At 37.7% G+C, this 20,410-nt stretch overlaps 2 protein-coding genes across 7 annotated transcripts in view; one reads left to right on the forward strand and one right to left on the reverse strand.

Moving 5' to 3' along the window:
- TMTC3 (transmembrane O-mannosyltransferase targeting cadherins 3) overlaps nt 1–11,316 on the reverse strand; it is a 63,415-nt gene extending 52,099 nt beyond the window's left edge. For 2 of the 4 annotated variants that reach the window (XM_060112842.1, XM_060112839.1), the window contains exon 1: nt 11,141–11,316. Coding sequence is in view for 1 of the 4 variants with exons in the window: in XM_060112838.1 (XP_059968821.1) it covers nt 3,505–3,635 (131 nt within the window). In the remaining 3 variants the exon portion in view is untranslated. Of the gene's footprint in view, nt 1–3,504; nt 3,649–10,039; nt 10,143–11,140 lie in introns of all 4 variants that reach the window. The other 2 variants (XM_060112838.1, XM_060112840.1) reach the window with 2 other exon arrangements.
- Nucleotides 11,317–11,564: 248 nt separating this feature from the next.
- CEP290 (centrosomal protein 290) overlaps nt 11,565–20,410 on the forward strand; it is a 93,825-nt gene continuing 84,979 nt past the window's right edge. The window contains exons 1-7 of one of the 3 annotated variants that reach the window (XM_060111777.1): nt 11,565–11,727; nt 12,263–12,392; nt 12,544–12,621; nt 13,801–13,870; nt 14,228–14,274; nt 15,993–16,136; nt 20,314–20,367. In XM_060111777.1, coding sequence (XP_059967760.1) covers nt 12,291–12,392; nt 12,544–12,621; nt 13,801–13,870; nt 14,228–14,274; nt 15,993–16,136; nt 20,314–20,367 — 495 coding nt within the window. In that variant the 5' untranslated portion in view covers nt 11,565–11,727; nt 12,263–12,290. Of the gene's footprint in view, nt 11,728–11,927; nt 11,992–12,262; nt 12,393–12,543; nt 12,622–13,800; nt 13,871–14,227; nt 14,275–15,992; nt 16,137–20,313; nt 20,368–20,410 lie in introns of those variants that run through there. The other 2 variants (XM_060111776.1, XM_060111778.1) reach the window with 2 other exon arrangements.

Here is a 20,410-nt window from a genome sequence, read left to right on the forward strand (position 1 = left end):
TCAGCATATTCCTGAATGACAGTCCCAAGAAGATATAACTGACAGAACACCTGATGTGCTTAAACACAGCATAAAGAACTATTTTCCCTTTAAATCTGTGTGTGTGTAATTGTAATTCAGAAAAACAAAACAAGTCAGGATATCCACCATCGGGTAGTGAAAATCAAGTCTTGTGTATGGGGTCAGAAACCTCTCAGGTTGGGGTGACGAACTGCTGTTTGGTTAAATGTTCTCACAAAAAGAAACTTTAAAATTAATAGAGGAAAAATAAGTAAATTAAAACTATGGTTTTAATACTTTGAAATTATATTTGGGAAAAAGATATATTTGATTTTTAGAGTACTTATAATGTTTAAGAGTATTTACATAGGGCAGACAGCAGAAGCAAAAAGAACTACAATCCTGCAGCCTGTGGAACAAAAACCACATTCACAGAAAGACAGACAAGATGAAAAGGCAGAGGGCTATGTACCAGATGAAGGAACAAGATAAAACCCCAGAAAAAAAACTAAATGAAATGGAGATAGGCAACCTTCCAGAAAAAGAATTCAGAATAATGATAGTGAAGAGGATCCAGGACCTGGGAAAAAGAATGGAAGCAAAGATGGAGAAGATGCAAGAAATGTTTCACAAAGATCTAGAAGAATTAAAGAACAAACAAACAGATGAACAATACAATAACTGAAATGAAAAATGCACTAGAAGGAATCAATAGCAGAATAACTGAGGCAGAAGAACAGATAAGTGACCTGGAAGACAGAATGGTGGAATTCACTGCTGCAGAACAGAATAAAGAAAAAGGAATGAAAAGAAATGAAGACAGCCTAAGAGACCTCTGGGACAACATTAAACTCAACAACATTCACATTATAGGGGTCCCAGAAGGAGAAGAGAGAGAGAAAGGACCCAAGAAAATATATGAAGAGATTATAGCAGAAGACTTCCCTAACATGGGAAAGGAAATAGCCACCCAAGCCCAGGAAGCGCAGAGAGTCCCATACAGGATAAACCCAAGGAGAAACACACCAAGACACATAGTAATCAAATTGGCAAAAATTAAAGACAAAGAAAAATTATTGAAAGCACCAAGGGAAAAATGACAAATAACATACAAGGGAACTCCCATAAGGTTAACAGACGATTTCTAAGCAGAAACTTAACAAGCCAGAAGGGAGTGGCATGATATACTTAAAGTGATGAAAGGGAAGTACCTACAACCAAGATTACTTGACCTGGCAAGGATCTCATTCAGATTCAATGGAGAAATCAAAAGCTTTACAGATAAACAAAGGCTAAGAGAATTCAGCACCACCAAACCAGCTCTACAACAAATGCTAAAGGAACTTCTTTAAGTGGGAAACACAGGAGAAGAAAAGGACCTACAAAAACAAACCCCCCCAAATTAAGAAAATGGTAATAGGAACACACATATCGATAATTACCTTAAATGTGAATGGAGTAAATGCTCCAACCAAAAGACACAGGCTTGCTGAATAGATACAAAAACAAGACCCATATACATGCTGTCTACAAGAGACCCACTTCAGACCTAGGGACACATACAGGCTGAAAGTGAGGGGATGGAAAAAGATATTCCATGCAAATGGAAATCAGAAGAAAGCTGGAGTAGCAATACTCATATCAGATAAAATAGACTCTAAAATAAAGAATGTTACAACAGACAAGGAAGGACACTACGTAATGATCAAGGGATCAATCCAAGAAGAACATATAACAATTAGAAATATATATGCACCCAACATAGGAGCACCTCAGTCCATAAGGCAACTGCTAACAGCTACAGAAGAGGAAATCGACAGTAACACAAAAATAGTGGGGGACTTTAACACCTCACTTACACCAATGGACAGATCATCCAAAATGAAAATTAATAAGGAAACACAAGCTTTAAATGACACAATAGACCAGATAGATTTAATTGATATTTATAGGACATTCCATCCAAAAACAGCAGATTACACTTTCTTCTCAAGTGCACATGGAACATTCTGCAGGATACATCACATCTTGGGTCACAAATTAAGACTCAGTAAATTTAAGAAAATTGAAATCATACGAAGCAACTTTTCTGACCACAACTCTATGAGATTAGAAATGAATTACAGGGAAAAAAAACGTAAAAAACACAAACACATGGAGGCTAAGCAATACGTTACTAAATAACCAAGAGATCAATGAAGAAATCAAAGAGGAAATCAAAAAATACCTAGAGACAAATAACAATGAAAACACAACAATCCAAAACTTATGGAATGCAGCAAAAGCAGTTCTAAGAGGGAAGTTTATAGCTATACAAGCCTACCTCAAGGAACAAGAAAAATCTCAAATAAACAATCTAAACTTACACCTAAAGGAACTAGAGAAAGAAGAACAAACAAAACCCAAAGTTAGTAGAAGGAAGGAAATCATAAAGACCAGAGCAGAAATAAATGAAATAGAAACAAAGAAAACAATGGCAAGATCAGTAAAACTAAAAGCTGGTTCTTTGAGAAGATAAACAAAATTGATAAAACTTTAGCCAGACTCATCAAGAAAAAGAGAGAGAAGACTCAAATCAATACAATTAGAAATGAAAAAGGAGAAGTTACAACAGACACTGCAGAAATACAAAGCATCCTAAGAGACTACTACAAGCAACTCTATGCCAATAAAATGGACAACCTGGAAGAAATGGAAAAATTCTTAGAAAGGTATAACCTTCCAAGACTGAATCAGGAAGAAACAGAAAATATGAATAGACCAATCACAAGTAATGAAATTGAAACTGTGATTAAAAATCTTCCAACAGGGCTTCCCTGGTGGCGCAGTGGTTGAGAGTCTGCCTGCCGATGCAGGGGACACGGGTTCGTGTCCCGGTCCGGGAAGATCCCACATGCCGCGGAGCAGCTGGGCCCGAGAGCCATGGCCGCTGAGCCTGCGCATCCGGAGCCTGTGCTCTGCAACGGGAGAGGCCACAACAGTGAGAGGCCCGCATATCGCCAAAAAAGAAAAAAAAAAATCTCCAACAAACAAAAGTCCAGGACCAGATGGCTTCACAGGTGAATTCTATCAAACATTTAGAGAAGAGCTAACACCCATTCTTCTCAAACTCTTCCAAAAATTGCAGAGAAAGGAAAACTCCCAAAGTCATTCTATGAGGCCACCATCACCCTGATACCAAAACCAGACAAAGATACTACAAAAAAAGAAAATTACAGACCAATATCACTGATGAATATAGATGCAAAAATCTTCAACAAACCGCTAGCAAACAGTATCTAACAACACATTAAAAGGATCATACACCATGATCAAGTGGGATTTATCCCAGAGATGCAAGAATTCTTCAACATACGCAAATCAATCAATGTGATACACCATATTAACAAACTGAAGAAGAAAAACCATATGATCATCTCAATAGATGCAGAAAAAGCTGTTGACAAAATTCAACACCCATTTATGATAAAAACTCTCCAGAAAGTGGGCATCGAGGGTACCTACTTCAACATAATAAAGGCTGTATATGACAAACCCACAGCAAACATCATTCTCAATGGTGAAAAACTGAAAGCATTTCCTCTAAGATCAGGAACAAGACAAGGATGTCCATTCTCGCCACTGTTATTCAACATAGTTTTGGAAGTCCTAGCCATGGCAATCAGAGAAGAAAAAGAAATAAAAGGAAAAAAAAACAGAGTAATTAACATACACCCGAGATTTTGATATATTAGCTTCAAAACTGTAATTTAAAATACAATATTATATAATAATATATATAACATACATAATATTAAATTATTGACCATGCAATTTTTGTATTTAAGACTTATAGTTAAAAATATTAAGAATTTAGACAAGTTTACAAATAAATATTGAAATTTTTATAAGACCTTGGGAGTTGCTACAGTTTTAAGTTTAGTTTACTAGCTTTATAAAAGTTGTTTGAGAAAGTTTTGCTTGTTAAGTTAGGCATCTGAAGCTCTCGAATAAAAATGAATATACTAAAACTATAAATGCATTTTTTAATTCAGGCAACTTAATTAGGTTTTAAATGTAGCTGATTAAGGGTATTCAGTCCTTTCAATTATTATTTATTTGTTATACATTAAAAAGGGATATGTTCGTTTATAAACAGAATAAGATTTGTAGGTTGAATTTAAAGGCTTAAAGAACACAAGGTTATACAATGTTACTTAAAGAAACTTGGACTGATCTCATAATTTCTAAATACAATTAAGTAATAAAAAGTTATGCAGTCCCTTTAAGTTGCAAAGCAAATTCATTCAGTAATTGAAATACTCAACTCCAACATAATGATCAAGACCCTGAACTCGATTTAACTTTTGGGCACTGTCCTCTGCTCTGGGCTTGGGATCACTGTGTAGGAGAAGCGTGTTTAACGTTATGGAATGAGGATAAGGTTTATTCTTCTCTTTCTTTACCTACATGCTTGTTAAACATAATTTTTGAGCACTATAGTGTTAGAGCAGAATGGAGAGAGAAGAAAGGAAGGAAAGCAAAAGAGCTTACTTGACCACTATTTTCAAGATGAATCTCTTATAGGTGTTTGAGGATTCTTTGGGGACAAACCCCACATCATTAGGGACTGTCACCTGAAATTCCCTTTATGTCTACTTCCTCCTTGGAAACTGGTGGTACCCAGCTTGTCTTTGCTGGGTCCCTTTGCAACCACCACCCCTACCTCCAAGTTCTACTCCCACAAGTGGCTTTTTGGGGCAGAACTTCAGATGAGTCCACAACTGAGCTCATGAGCATGCACTAAAACGAGCTCTCTCCCTTCCTCTCATTATTAAGCTCCCTGGGGTAATGTTTTACAATTCTATTTTCTTGGCCTTTTATAAACTTGGTATGGGTGAGGTGTTTAAGCAGAACCAAGAAGATTTATCAATGGGGTGCTAATCTTCAGAGTCAATGGCATCGCAAAATGTTTACTGTTCATGACTACCACCATTATGGTTAGTTTCATGTGTCAACTTGCCTAGGCTATAGTAGTATTCAAACACTAATCTAGGTGTTGTGCTGAAGGTATTTTGTAGAGGTGGTTAACACCCCGATAGTCTGATGATTTTAAGTAAAGGAGATTATACTCCATAATGTGGATGGAACTCATCCAATCAGTTGAATCACCTTAAAAGCAAAACTGAAGTTTCCCTGAGAAGAAACTCTACCTCATGACTGCATTATCAGGTCCTGGTGAAGAGTTTCTAGCCTGCCAGCCTACTCTACGGATTTTGGATTCACCAGTTCCAAAATCCTCTAAGTCCATCCTTTCATATAAATGTCTTTATTTGATATATATTTGATATATGCTTAGTTATCTGGTTTGATTAAAGCTAGATATCTAAAGGGTAGGGGGGGGTCTCAGCTTGGAAAGCTAGCCTCTGCTATTTGTGGTCATATCCTTCAACAGGTAGTCTAAACTTCTTTAAATGGTGTCGTCAGGAGAGCTGGAGGGCAAATCCCAACAGACAAGCACTTTTCAAGTCTCTGCTTACTGCATATTTTTTACTATCAATCAAGCAAGGTAAACCCAGAAGCAATGTGGGAGAGGTTATAAAGAGTCAAGACAATACTATTTTTGAAGGTTCTCCAAGGAAGCATATTATGAGAGAAAGGGAGAGACAGCGCTACTTCTCATGCATGTCATGAGCTTAGTTGTGGAGTCATCTTAGGTTTTGTCCAAAAAAAACCACCTGCAAGGGAAGAGGTTAGGGGAAAGGTAGAGGGTTACATAAGGACACAGATAGAGGGCAGCATAATTCACTGGGGGCCATTATTGTAACAATGTAACACATCGCTGTTAAATGTTAGTTGTGAGAATGCTATAGACTGGATGTTTGTGTCCTCCCAAAATCATGTTAACTCCTAATGCCTAATGTAATGTCATTTGGAGGTAGGGGTCCTTGGGGAGGTGATCAGGTCATGAGGGTGGAGCCCTCATGAATGGGATTAATGTCCTTATATAAGAGATCTGAGAGAGATCCCTTGCCCCCTATGCCATGTGATGACACAGTGAAAAGATGCCCACTAGGAACCAGCTCCTCACTAGACACTGAATCTCCTGATGCCTTGATCTTAGACTTCCCAGTCTTCAGAACTGTGAGAAATAAATTCCTATTGTTTATAAACCACCTAGTCTAGGGTATCGTGTTAGAGCAACACAAACAGACTAAGAGAGGGAACTTCCAGTTCTCTTTCTAGGCACAGAAGCATATTCACCCAGATGCACATAGTTTGAGCAGATGGAATGACTGATTTATGTTTGCTTACCAAAATGGGATGTCATTATATATGTGCAAAGAATCCAAACGCAACTGAAGACCACTCATGAGCACATTACAGGGCATACAAAACAACATAATTCCTTCAACAAAACTGTACTGAATGCTCACTTTTCCTAATACTCCCACAGTACAATTATGGAAAAAACAAGCCTAGAGGAAAAATTTATAGGAAATCTGGGAATATTTAGTCTGGAAAGGATAGTCTTCTCAGCTCAATAATTTCATGATTATATCTTTTTCAATAAGTAAAACTTTGGCTTGCATAGTTTGCAAAGTCTGTATTCACAATGACTCCTACTAATCTTTCCAGTCTCCTCATGTTGGGAGAAGACAAGTGTTTGCTTGCTGCACACTGATTCCTCTCCACGAGAACAAGGCAAAACAAAACATTTTATGTACACAGTGGAGACTAAATTTCTCACGGCCATGCTTTATGTTAGAAGCTGGAAAAGTAAACTACCATTCATTTTCTTGATAAGACAGCATAAAAGGAATGGAGATTAACATTTGGAATATAGGTTGATTGGTACATAGAACAGAGGTAGCAATTATAAAAGGCAAGTCTTTCTTTTTTTTAACATCTTTACTGGAGTATTATTGCTTTACAATGGTGTGTTAGTTTCTGCTGTATCACAAAGTGAATCAGCTATATGTATACATATATCCCCATATCCCCTCCTCTTGCATCTCCCTCCCATCCTCCATATCCCACCCCTCTAGGTGGTCACAAAGCACCGAGCTGATCTCCCTGTGCTATGCGGCTGCTTCCCACTAGCTGTCTATTTTACATTTGGTAGTGTATATATGTCCATGCCACTCTCTCTCACTTCGTCACAGCTTACCCTTCCCCCTCCCCGTGTCCTCAAGTCCATCCTCTATGTCTGTGTTTTTATTCCTGTCCTGCCCCTAGGTTCTTCAGAACCTTTTTTTTTTTTTTAGATTCCGTATATATGTGTTAGCATACAGTGTGTTTTCTCTTTCTGACTTACTTCACTCTGTATGACAGACTCTAGGTCCATCCACCTCACTACAAATAACTCAAGTTCGTTTCTTTTTATGGCTGAGCAATATTCCATTGTATATATGGGCCACATCTTCTTTATCAGTTCATCTGTCGATGGACACTTAGGTTGCTTCCAGTCCTGGCTATTGTAAACAGTGCTGCAATGAACATGGTGGTACATGACTCTTTTTGAATTATGCTTTTCTCTGGGTATATGCCCGGTAGTGGGATTGCTGGGTCGGATGGTAGTTCTATTTTTAGTTTTTTAAGGAACCTCCATACTATTCTCCATAGTGGCTGTATCAATTTACATTCCCACCAACAGTGTAAGAGGGTTCCCTTTTCTCCACACCCTCTCCAGCATTTATTGTTTGTAGACTTTTAAAAGGCAAGTCTTTCTTGTGAAGTGATTTTGGTCAGATAAAACTGCTCATAAAACAACAGAGATGAAAGAAGGCAGATCCAGGCAAGTGTTCCTCTACTAAAGCCATTTATAAAATTGTCAGATAATTTCCCTTGGTGAAAACTGAATGATTCAGAAAACTTCATGAAAAATAATAGTGGGTTTTAGTGATTTTCTCAAAATTATATATAGTGAGCAACTGAACTACAACTTGAGTTAAATTTCTTAGTTAACAGTTAGATACAAACATATTTTAGTGCATTAGAGCCTAGACCCTAGCTAACTTGTTTCCTACTGCATCCCTGGTGTCTAGCACAGTGTATAAGCCCAAAAATACTGTTAGAATGAGTAAAGTAACAAAATTTAAGCAAGATTTTGCACTTAGTCGTGACTGTAATTGAGACCTGGCTTACAACCTTAGCTTCATTAATTATTATGAAATTGCTTAGGTTCTTAGAACCTATTTTCACTTCAGAAAAATGAGAATAAAACTTGCCATTACGCCAGGTACCTTCAGTTCCAGAGAATATAAATGTGAATAAGAAGGTGAAGGAAGTAAGGGTAGAAAAGACCAACACAGACAAAACGAAACAAATAAATAAATAAATAACAGTTGTAATGAATGAAAAAACAAGAAGAAAAATAAGGTGTTGCAATAAAAATAACAGATTACTGCTAAAAAAATAAATATGCAATTTAAAGCATAGTAAATGACATAATATGCGTTCCAGAAACATTAGCTTTCATCTCTGCCTTCCCCTGCTAAATTATGAATTTAAAACAATGAATGAAAAAAGATTAAAAAAAATAAAAACAAATAAAAACAATGAATGTGGGAATTCCCTGGTGGTCCAGTGATTAGGACTTCGTACGCTCAGAGCCGAGGGCGTGGGTTTGATCCCTGGTTGGGGAACTAAGATCCCACAAGCCATGCAGTGTAGTCAAAAAACAAACAAACAAACAAAAAACAAAAAAGCACTGAACATGAAGAATATCTAATTCAAATTCTTGAGTAATCAAAGTTACATAATTAGAATATGATGATATTTAATATAGATTGTAAGACTGAAGAATAAGCACTTTACAAGTACTGGTTCCCAGCATGCCTGAGAAGGCAATATAGCAGTTATGAACATATCCTTTAGCCAGAAAGATTCGTGTTCCATCATACTATTTAAGTTTGAGCAGAGTATTTAACCTTTCCAAACTCTGCTTTCTTAACTTAGCTGGAAAATGAGGACAAATTAAGCAGCTATTTCATTGGATTGTTATGAAGATTAAATAATGAAAAAGCTACAGTAATCAAAATAGTTTGCAGCTAGCATAAAAACAAACCCGCAGATCAACAGAACAGAATAGGGAGGCCAGAAATAAACAAAGGAACCAAGAATATACAATGGGGAAAGAATAGTCTCTTTAATAAATAGTGTTGGGAAAACTGGAGAACCACATGCAAAAGAATAAACTGAACCCCTATTTTATACCACTCACAAAAATCAACTCAAAGTGGATTAAAGAATTGAACTAAGACCTAAAACCATAAACCTCTTGGTAGAAAACAAGGGGGTAAGCTCCCTGACACTGGTCTTGGCAATGATTTTTTGGATTTGAAACCAAAAGCAAAGGCAACAAAAGCAAAAATAAATAAGTGGGCCTATGTCAAACTAAAAAGCTTCTGCACAAAAATGGAAACCAACAAAATGAAGAGGCAACCTATGGAATGAGGGGAAATATTTGCAAAAATATATATATGAAAACAGGTTAATATCCAGAATATATAAAGAACTCTTACAACTGAATAGCAAAAAAAAAAAAAAAAAAAAAAAAAACTGATTAAAAAATGGGCACAGGAACTCCTTCCCAAGAAGACACGTAATGGCTGACAGGTATATGAAAAGGTGTTCACCATCACTAATCATCAGTGAAATGCAAATCAAAATTACAATGAGATTATCAATTACTTTACACCTGCTAAGAATGGCCATCATCAAAAAGAGATAACAAGCATTGGCAGCAAAGATGTGGAGAAAAGGGAACACTTGTGCACTGTTGGTGGGAACATAAATTGATGCAGCCGTCACAGAAAACAGTATGGGGTTCCTCAAAAAATTAAAAACAGAACTACCATACTATCCAGCAATTCCACTTCTGGGTATATATCCGAAGAAAACAAAATCACTGTTTTGAAGTGATATTCATTCAGCATTATTTACAATAGCCAACCCATACAAACAACCTAAGTATAAATCGATGGATGAAGGGATAAAGAAGATGTAGTATATACACACAATGGAGTATTATTCAGCCACAAAAAAGAAATCTTACCATTTGTAACACCATGACAACACGGATGGACCATGAGGGCATTACGCTAAGTGAAATGCCAGACAGAGGACAAATACTGGGTGATCTCGTTTATATGTGGGATCTAAAAAAACCGAATTCATAGAAACAAACAGATCCGTCAACAGGTACAAACTTTCATTTAAAAGGTATATAATTTCTGGGGATATAATGTACAGCATGGTTTAAAAAAACGTTAATGAACAGTGTTTGACATATCATCTTTCAGTAAAGGACTAGACAAAATTATAATTCCTACAAATCTTTTGAATGTCTTTAAATGTATCTCACAAAATCAGTATATCTGTTTTTATTTTCTACTGAGCTATTTCTACTGAACGGTTTGGAAAGAAACCTATTGTTTTCAAAAGTAAACTTCAATATCAATTATAGGGAATAAATGAAAGAAAGTGCTATAAATATAAACAAACAAACAAACAAACAAATAAGGCACTGCTCCAAAGAGTTGACAATGTCATTTGGTTTTCAAGTCTACATCTTCTTAAGAAAGCTTTCCTAGTGGTGTATCATACTCCAGCACGGCTGAAAGCAGCCAGATGAGCAAAACTTGCACAGATAAGAGCTGTAAACACCTGAGAAGGCGTTTTCACAGGAAGGCACTCTCTGTCACCAAGCAAGTGACATTAACAGGGCTGGTGAGTACTGAGGCCCCTTCTCTCTCCACCCCCCGCAGTGGCCTGGGCAAGTTATAACCTCTCCTCTCTAGAACCTTCCCTCTACACCTACTAGCTCCTCAACCTTCAAGTCCTTCAATCCGCGCAGGTAATAGCGCTACAGGTAAGGCGACCAGGGTCAGAGGATGCGGTGTCCCCAATTCCTCACTCGCCCCCAAACCATGATCGCGGCCCCCAGTCCACTATACAGACAGATTCTGATACAGAAGAAGGCTAAAACTTTTTCTTCTTACAGAGGGCACCACCCGGAGCGTCGCCGGCAAACGCCCAAGGAGAGGGCGGGGTCTTCCCACCTCTTCAGACTCCGGCCCCAACGTTAAGAGCTTCATTAAGCCGGGATCGCTACCCTCAACTCCTCCCCCACCGCTGACCGACAGCCCGACCTCACCTGGGAGCGGTTCCACCAGGGAATGGCTTAGAGAAACCTCGGGAAGAGCGGTCCGGCGAGAGACGCCACCGAAGGCACAGTCATGGTCCGCCTCGTTCAGCCGACCAGTGCAGACGCGCCTCGGCCGCCGCGCCTCCCGCCTCGAGGCGGTTCCCCCGCACCCCGGTACCGTCACAGCCTCCCGCACTGCACGCCGGGAGCGGCCTATCTCCACTTCTCAGACTTCAGCGTCCAGGACGCCCCGGCCTCCAAGCAGAACTGCACTCTGGGATTTGCAGTCCTCATCCCAGGCCTTCTCCCCGCCCTTAACACAGAGTCCAGGGACCCCGCTGCGGAATCTAAACGTAAAGCATCGCCCACGGTCGTGAAATGTAGGCGACGCTTGCATCCGGGCTCTTGTTCCGGCCTCGGCTAGGTGGGAAATGCGTCGCTTAGCAGCCGCCGCCGTTACTACTCACTAGAGATCCGTTGGCGGTATCCAGTGTCCGATTGGAACCGCGCTGGCGAGCTGTCACGCGTGGCGGCGGGGCTCGGCTGGGTGAGTGTGGTAGCTGAGGGGCCGCCGCTGGATGCCAGGCTTGCTTTAGGTGGGTGGATCCTGAAGAGCGCGGACAGAGAGTTCTTCCCGCAAAGGTTCTTTAAGCCTAACGGCCCAAATAAACAACAGCCCCTTAGCCTTTGATTTGCAGTCCATCTGCCTTCCCCTCGTTTCAGCCCCGGTTTCTCCGGCCCAACTGCACTCATTTCAATCGTTTACTTTCTCGCTTTTTTTTTTTTCCCCCTTAATCCTAGCTCCTGTCTCTCAGAATCAGGGGTCAATTTCAGCCTTCCAAGCATCGCGCGCTTTGGTGGTAAGGGGGCGTGGAGGAAGGGGGCACAGAATCTTAGTTCTAGCTTAGATTAGTTTAACCATAGAAGCCGTCATAATTTAGCCGATAAAATATCTGATGATTTGTCGCAACTGTTGTAATTTTGATCAAGGCTATTTTACCCACATATCTGTTATACAATTAAGGAGCCACACCTCTTTGCTAACATCGTGGAGAGTTGTAATGGCGTAATCTGTAAAAACAGTAATGCTGTTTACCTTGAAAATGCTAATACCCACTTGTATTGTTACAGAAAGTAAAGCACAGTGAAAGAATTCAAGATGCCACCTAATATAAACTGGAAAGAAATAAGAAAAGTTGACCCAGATGAGTTGCCTCGTCAAGAAGAATTGGCAAATAATTTATTGATTTCCTTATCTAAGGTACTTAATTGATAAATAATGCATAGATATATACATACAACTATCATAGTCTAAGTTGTCCCTGAAATCACTGAATGGTACAACTGGAAAATTTCTTGTATTTTGCTTAAGGGTTATAAAATATGAAATGTTTGCTTTTGTCTTTACCTAGGTGGAAGTAAATGAGCTAAAAAGTGAAAGTCAAGAAAATATGATACACCTTTTCAGAATTACTCAGTCTCTAATGAAGGTTTGTATACAGTAGGTTTTAATAATAGCTTTGACTATTAGAGAAAATGTAAGAATCTCTTCTTAATTTAATCTCTGTGAAAGTACTTTGTAAAATCTAAATGACCACTAAAAAATGAGATATCTTCAAACGTCAACTGAGAATTTTAGGTGAAAAACATTGCTAGTTTCTGCTCTAAAGTTCCTAACAGAGTGTGTAGGGGAAACAGAATGGTTATGTTTAAAAAAGCATAGGGAGGTCCTCTGTTAATTATGTTACAGCTTGTTACAGTAGCTGACTACTGTTGGGATTTGTTAGGAGGGGAAGAGATTTAGGTGTGAGAAGACTTTATAAAGGTCAAAGACTGATGAGTAGTTTTAGGTAAGTGGAGGGTAGTGGTAAAGTGTTAAGGAGATTACTGGAGGTTACTATAAATAAAAACTGGGAATAGAAAGTATGCATGTTCTTTACATTTAAGGAGACAAGTGCAGAAAGTTTATAATAGCAGGTTGTAGAGGAAACAATGTTGGGTATAGTTTAGAATAGGCTGTCTAGGGCCTTTAAAGACGTATTTTATGATATCAGCAATTAGGAGCCATTAAAGGTTTTTTTTTTTTTGCGGTACGCGGGCCTCTCACTGTTGTGGCCTCTCCTGTTGCGGAGCACAGCCTCCGGATGCGCAGGCCCAGCGGCCATGGCTCACGGGCCCAGCCGCTCCGTGGCATGTGGGATCTTCCCAGACCGGGGCAGGAACCCGTGTCCCCTGCATCGGCAGGCAGACTCTCAACCACTGCGCCACCAGGGAAGCCCTGAGGTTTTTGATCTATAATTGGTAGATACAAAAATATGCCTTAAGAGGGTTAAACTTATGAAGGAAGTTAGACAAAATTATGGACTAGAATAATGAAAATCAGAATAGAATAAAAGAGGTAGTTGAAAACATTACAAAGAGAAAAGTTGCAATACTAGATGTAAGACTTGAGGGAATCAAAGATGTTTCAAACTCTTAGGAATCTAGAAATTATAGCCTTAAGGAAATCATCTATTCATTCAACAAATGTTTGCTGAATGTCTCCTTGTGCCAGGCATTGCAGGCAGTAAGTACTGGGATAGCAAATACAAAACAAAATTCTTATTTTCAGTGCTTACATTCTAGTGTAAAGGCATACTGAAATAACTTTTTTTATTCTTAACATTTAGATGAAAGCTCAAGAAGTAGAGCTAGCTTTGGAAGAAGTTGAAAAAGCTGGAGAAGAACAAGCAAAATTTGGTAAGTGCCTTGGGGAAAAGATTATTATGGTGTTAAATAGTGGATTTCATTTATTCACTAAGCAGTGAAGAATTAGCTTTAATATATTGGGTTGACTAAAAAGTAAGATCTTATGGACAAATCCAAGCAAACTTTCTGGCCAACCCAATATTTTATAAAATGTGTATACTCAGTTTATTTTGAAAGATTTTTCTAGAGCTTCTATTTCATGGATCAGGTACAAAATAGTTATTTTCTTATGTTACCTTATCATTACAACCATGATGGAATCTTTAAAAATTAATTTTATTGAAAATTATTGAAAAGTTTGTTTTGAGATAAATCTGACCAATTGAAATATTTATCTTTTTTTAATAGAAAATCAATTAAAAACTAAAGTAATGAAACTGGAAAATGAACTGGAGGTATGTTCTTTTGTATTCCTTTGGGTGTAATCATTGCAAATATTATTTTCAATTATTATTTAAAAATTTTAAAATTATAATTAGCTGGAAAAATCACTGGAATGATATTGTGTTTATAATTGTTTGTTCAGTATATATTTTACATGCCTATTTATGTATCTTAAATTCTGCAAAGGATTGCACATCCAATTGTGAACAAAATAAAAACATTGAATAACCTCATGGAGCTTGTAGTACAGAGAAATATACAGAGAGATTACTATAACTGAGGTGGAATGAGGCATGTTGGAATTTGAGGAACAGTGACAGAACGGTATAGGAGAAGAGGTAGCTTTTGAGAAAGCCAAGAGCCAAAATGTGAATGTATTGTTAAGGAAGTGAATACATTGAGATTACTGAGATTGTGGGAAAGAATGTGATACAAATGGATTAGCCTTTATAAGGAGGAAGGACCTTTTTCCTTGGTAAAAGGGAGGAAGGAAGAATGGATAGGAACAGAAACTTTTGATGTTTGTAGGTTTAGTGCCTGGAATTTGAGAGGATGGAGAGGTCATCTGCTAAAAATACGAGTGAAAGATGTGTGGTCAAATTTTAAAGAAGTCAGATAAAACCAGAAATATAGTGGAGAATGAACTGGAGATTTCAGGATCTGGAGTCAGATAGTTTGCATTCAAACACGTTTTTAGCGTGTTAACTCTGTGAATTTAGATGGTTTATTTTCTATTCCCTGTCGTATATCCAGCTTCTAGGGAAATACCAGTCATTCTCAATAAATACTTGTTAAGTGAATTATGAAGTAAGGCCGATTCTGTGTTAGTGTTTAGCGAGGCAACTACTATAGAATAGAAGGATAGGACAGTTGGAGATGTTGGTAAGAAAGTGCTTTTTGAAGGAGGTTAAGAGTAAGAAAAGTTTAGTTAAGGTAGAAGAGTAACAGAACTGTATGCTAGGGAGATGAATGTGAGACAGATTAGATGACTAAAGGATTTTTGATGTTTTTGACTATGACCCAAAGTAACAGGAAAATGAAGCAAAATGTATTTAGTCTGCTGCAAAATTTTAAAGATAATCTAATTTTGGGTGTTCAATATGGTAGCACTAGCTACATGTGGCCATTAGCATTTAAATTAATCACAGTTAAAGTTAAGAATTCAGTTCTTTAGTTGCACTAGCCACATTTCAAGTGCTCAGTAGACACATGGAGATAGTGGCTACTGTATTGGGCAGTGCAGAGAACATTTCCTTTATCCTAGAAAGTCCTTCTAGAGAACACTGGTCTAAATAGTCAGTGGTATGAGGGAAAGGGCAGGTTAAGAGCACCATGGCTCAGTGGCTAGGGTGGAGGCTCTGGTGATTTGTAGCCTGATTTCAGAGCTCTGATACTCAGGGGAAGCCTAGATAGTTCATCTCAAAGATCGTTGTATGCCTTTGCACTTTACCCTGGTGTCTGTGGCTCAGCGGCTATAACAGAGCCTGAGTGATTGACTGGTAATTCTTCATACTCTGGATGGCTCAGGAAAAGCTTAAGGGGTTGTCAGCCTGTGAACTAAAGCTTAAATATGCTTAATAAAAAAAAATTGTTTTTAAACAACATGATTTTAAACATCTCGTGCTGATTATGATAAAATTTAAAGTCAAGATAATTATTTTTGTTGTTGATTCATTTGAATCTCCAGATATAATGGAATTAATTTATACTTTTGGTTTATTACCTTAAGATGGCACAGCACTCTGCAGGTGGACGTGACACTCGCTTTTTACGTGATGAAATTTGCCAACTTGAAAAGCAGTTGGAACAAAAAGATAGAGAATTGGAAGACATGGAAAAAGAGTTAGAGAAAGAAAAGAAAGTTAATGAGCAAGTAAGGCACAGTTTTTCAATGACTCTTAACTGTGCAAGTTACCAAAAAACACCACCTGTTTATGCTTTTTATAATTATTACTGACAGTTTCAATTTTTATGTTTTATGTTATTTGTGGGAATTGATGTATGCTTATTGCTAAGGTTTTATATAACAGTTCATTTTGTCATCATGTCTTTAAAATATAATGGATCAGGTACATCTAGTGAATGAATATGACCTAGAGATTAATTCTTTATACATGGAGGTACCTTTTTCTCCGGATGTTAGAATTCTTCACATAAAGTTGATGATTTGATCTGGAATATTGGTATGAAGAAATTAATAGGCATTCAGAAACAATTGATTTGGGCTTCCCTGGTGGCACAATGGTTAAGAATCCGCCTGCCAATGCAGGGGACACAGGTTCGAGCCCTGGTCCGGGAAGATCCCACATGTTGCAGAGCAACTAAGCCCATGCACTATGACTATTGAGCCTGCGCTCTAGAGCGTGTGAGCCACAACTACTGAGTCTGCTTGCTACAACTGTTGAAGCCCGCACGCCTAGAGCCCGTGCTCCACAACAAGAGAAGCCACCACAATGAGAAGACCGTGCACCGCAATGAAGAGTAGCCCCCACTCACTGCAACTAGAGAAAGCCCATGCACAGCAACGAAGACCCAATGCAGCCAAAAATAAATACATAAAACTAAAAAAAAATTTTTATTTTCTTATTTTTCATAATATATTTTGGGGAAAAAGATATTTACTTGTATTTATATTAGTAGTAGACTTGGAAATTAATCTTTTAGTGATATATTCAATAATAAGTTTTTTATTTTCAGGTGTGCCTCGCTTTATGTAATACATAGGTTCTTAAAAAGTGTTAATCTCACCATTTTGTAAATCAATTCATATTTTAAACCATGACATGTCATCTTTTATACAAGCATAGTTTATTATTACCTCTTATGTTATACTTGTTATTTATAAAATAATTCATGCAATGTTCACTTAAATTTAGTTTGAGGAAAAAATTATTTTTTTGTTGATAAGTTTGTATTTCCTGTCAGAAAATAGTATGCTTTCTTTTTTTGCCTCAGCTGTCAGTGAACTTAGTACAAAATCTGGTGCCTACATGTATTAACTATCCCATCCCTGGTGCCCAGAAGCTTTTTCTACCTTTGTGTCCTTTATAAGGTCAATATTGCATCACATCCTGATAATCTTATTTTGTCCATTGTTCTCTTGGAAATAGATGGTTATAAATTTTAAGTAAACGACATTGATTATGAGGTAACATTGCTATTTAAAAAGAATTCATCATAGACTGATTTGTAAGGAAAAGCATCCCCATTCTTGATATATCTGTTTTATTATATAGTTTGGAAGTCACGTAAAAGTGAGCCATCTGTACAGTTTTTGCAGTGGAAAAAGTATGGATTGATGCCACCTGAAGGTTAGGAATAAGCTCTTAGAGGATTATTTGTTTAGTTGACTCAGTGAAACATAACAGATGTATAGATTTCTTAATCATGAAGGGTCCAACCTATGCTATACAGTAATAGAATTGCTTAGGGAGGTGGCCATGTATGTGTTTTTCTGGGCTATTATTCTTTTGTCTAGCCCATATATTAGTCAACTTCTCACCATTGATACCACACACTGTTAGCTGATCAGAACCACCACGTCCATTCATATCTTAGACTACTATCTTCATTCATAGGCACACACACAGACAACTTGAATATATGGCTTATGTACCTTTCCAGCTGCTAGATTTCTTGAAGTAGAATATGGATATGAGTTGCTTGAGCAATTTCTTCTTTGCCCTTAACCAGTCATTCAGTTTTACTGAGTACTTATAGTATGCCAGAGACTGTGCTAAATACTGAGGATACAGTGGGCAACACTATTCTGCTTCTCAACGATATGCACTGTCAATAACAAAGGTAACATAAGATAATATGACAGTCTGGGGATACATAAGGATATAAGAATACTCTGGAGTACTCTGGAGAGGTATACCTGAGTCACTCTTGAGGTTCAAGAAGTGATCTGTAAACTGAGACCTGAAATAAGAGTTAGCCTGGAAGAGGGAATGGGATGTAGGTGGTGGTTAAGGAAAAGGCATTCTGGGTAGAAGATACAGTGTTTACTAAGACCTAGAGGTAAGAGATAGCATGGTGTATTCAGGGAACTACAGTTTTTCATTCTGGCTGGAATATAGGTAAAAATAGCTAGTGTAGAGTCCTTACTATGTTCCAGATACTTTATATGCATTAATTCATTGTTCCTTATTTGATACTTACATGAGAGAGGTGACATTTCCCCCAGGCTACAGATGAAGAAACAGACACAGAAAGGGTAGGTAATTGCCCATGGTTACACAACTAATAAATGATAAAGCCAGGATTTGATCCAGATTTACTCAAATTCTGTGCTCTTATCTGCTGTGCTACCCTACCTTTCCAGCTTTAACATTTATGATCCTCTAGAGAGATAAGCAAAGGCCAGTACCTGAGTAATTTGGTCCTTTTTCCAAAAAGGAGCCAATGAAGGATTTTGAACTCAGGGATATCATGATCAGATCTGTACTTTGCAAGTTTACTTTCCTTTGTGGAGGGTGGATTGAAGGGGGCCAAGACTAGTAAGGAGACATTTGTGTTAAGTCAGTGTGACGATGGGCTAATTAGTGACTGAGGGGAACTAGGGACATAGACATGTTTGAGGGATGTAGATGTAATTGGATATGATGAATGATTGGTTGTTGGTGAAGAGGGAGGAATGGGTAGTCCACCTAATTTTCTGGGTTGGGCCACTGGATAGGTAGATAGCACCTATCACTTAGAAGTGACAAGGGGAGTTTAGAAGGTTTGTGATTATTATTTGTTTTGTACATGTTGAGTTTGAGGTCCTTGTGGGCATATTCAAAAAGGATATCTGGATAAGAAACTCTCGAGAGATACTGGGTAGATGATAAGAATTTGTGGGTCATCAGCGTAGATACTGAAGCAATAGAAGTGATTGTAAGGCAGATGTCTAGGTATAGAAATGTCTAACGCAAGAGGAAGTGGTGCTTCAAGGAATAGGCCAAGAAAGGACAAATATCAAAAGTATGATGTTTCAAAACCAAGGGAAGGGAGCATCAGTAGTATTAAATGCTTTAGCCTTAAGTTCCTGACATGTCTCTTGTTAAAATTTTCCAATTCAAAACAGGATGGGACTGTTTCTTAACTCCCAGATGATAATAATAATAATGGTAAAATTCTAAGATTCGTATAGCACATTGCATGTTATTATGAACTTTCTTTAAACTTCTTTTTTTGAAAACGTTCTTATCTTTATAAAGATTGTAAGAAAAACAGTAAACACACACTCTTCATATAGGTTCACGTGTTAACACTGTGCCACATGCGCTTTATCTTTGTACACACAGACTTATTCTCCTCCCCTCCCCTCCCCTCCCCTCCCCTCCTTTCTTTTTTGCTGAGACATCAGAGTTAATTGCAGATATCATGATACTTCATACTTAAATATTGCAAATATCATGATATTTCATTCTTAAATATTTCAGTGTGTTTCCACTGAAAGGAAGTAGTTATATTTCCTTTATAACTATATAAGTAGTTATATTTTCCAATATAACTACTTATATAATTAGCATACTCAGGAATGTAATATCAATTCAGTACTGTTATCTAATATGTAGTCCATAATCAGATTTCCTCTGTTGGCCCAATAATGTCCGTTTAGTCTCCCCACCCAATATCCAAGCATCCATGCTTCTTTTTAACCATTATGTTCTACTGCTTTGTATTTCTAAGTAATTTAATGCTCACTGAGAGCAAAGAGTATTCTAGCTCTGGTAATAGAACTGCAAAATGATGAAGATCTTGGTTGGAAGACTACTCATTATTAGGTTTTACGCTGGGGGAAGAGGGTAATGTTTTGTTTTCTGAATCCTTTTGTTAGAGGTTTTTGTTTTTTGTTTTATAATCTTTTAAACTCAACCTGCTTCATCCTTCCTAATCCTTAGTTAGTTAGTTTTCAAAATTTTGGCGTATTATTCACGTCTTGGGTCGACATGAAGTCCTCAGTAGTTAAACATTCTCTGTGTTATTGGAAAGGAACTGAAAACCTGGCATTACATAGAACTACTGCTGAATTTTATCTTATTTGTGTTTTGCTGTCTTAGTTGGCTCTTCGAAATGAGGAGGCAGAAAATGAAAACAGCAAATTAAGGAGAGAGGTTAGTAAAGAATTTTAGTAGTTGTGGTGGTTCAACAAAGATA

Source organism: Mesoplodon densirostris, chromosome 11 (assembly GCF_025265405.1).
Source record: "Mesoplodon densirostris isolate mMesDen1 chromosome 11, mMesDen1 primary haplotype, whole genome shotgun sequence".
NCBI classification, from domain to species: domain Eukaryota; kingdom Metazoa; phylum Chordata; class Mammalia; order Artiodactyla; family Ziphiidae; genus Mesoplodon; species Mesoplodon densirostris.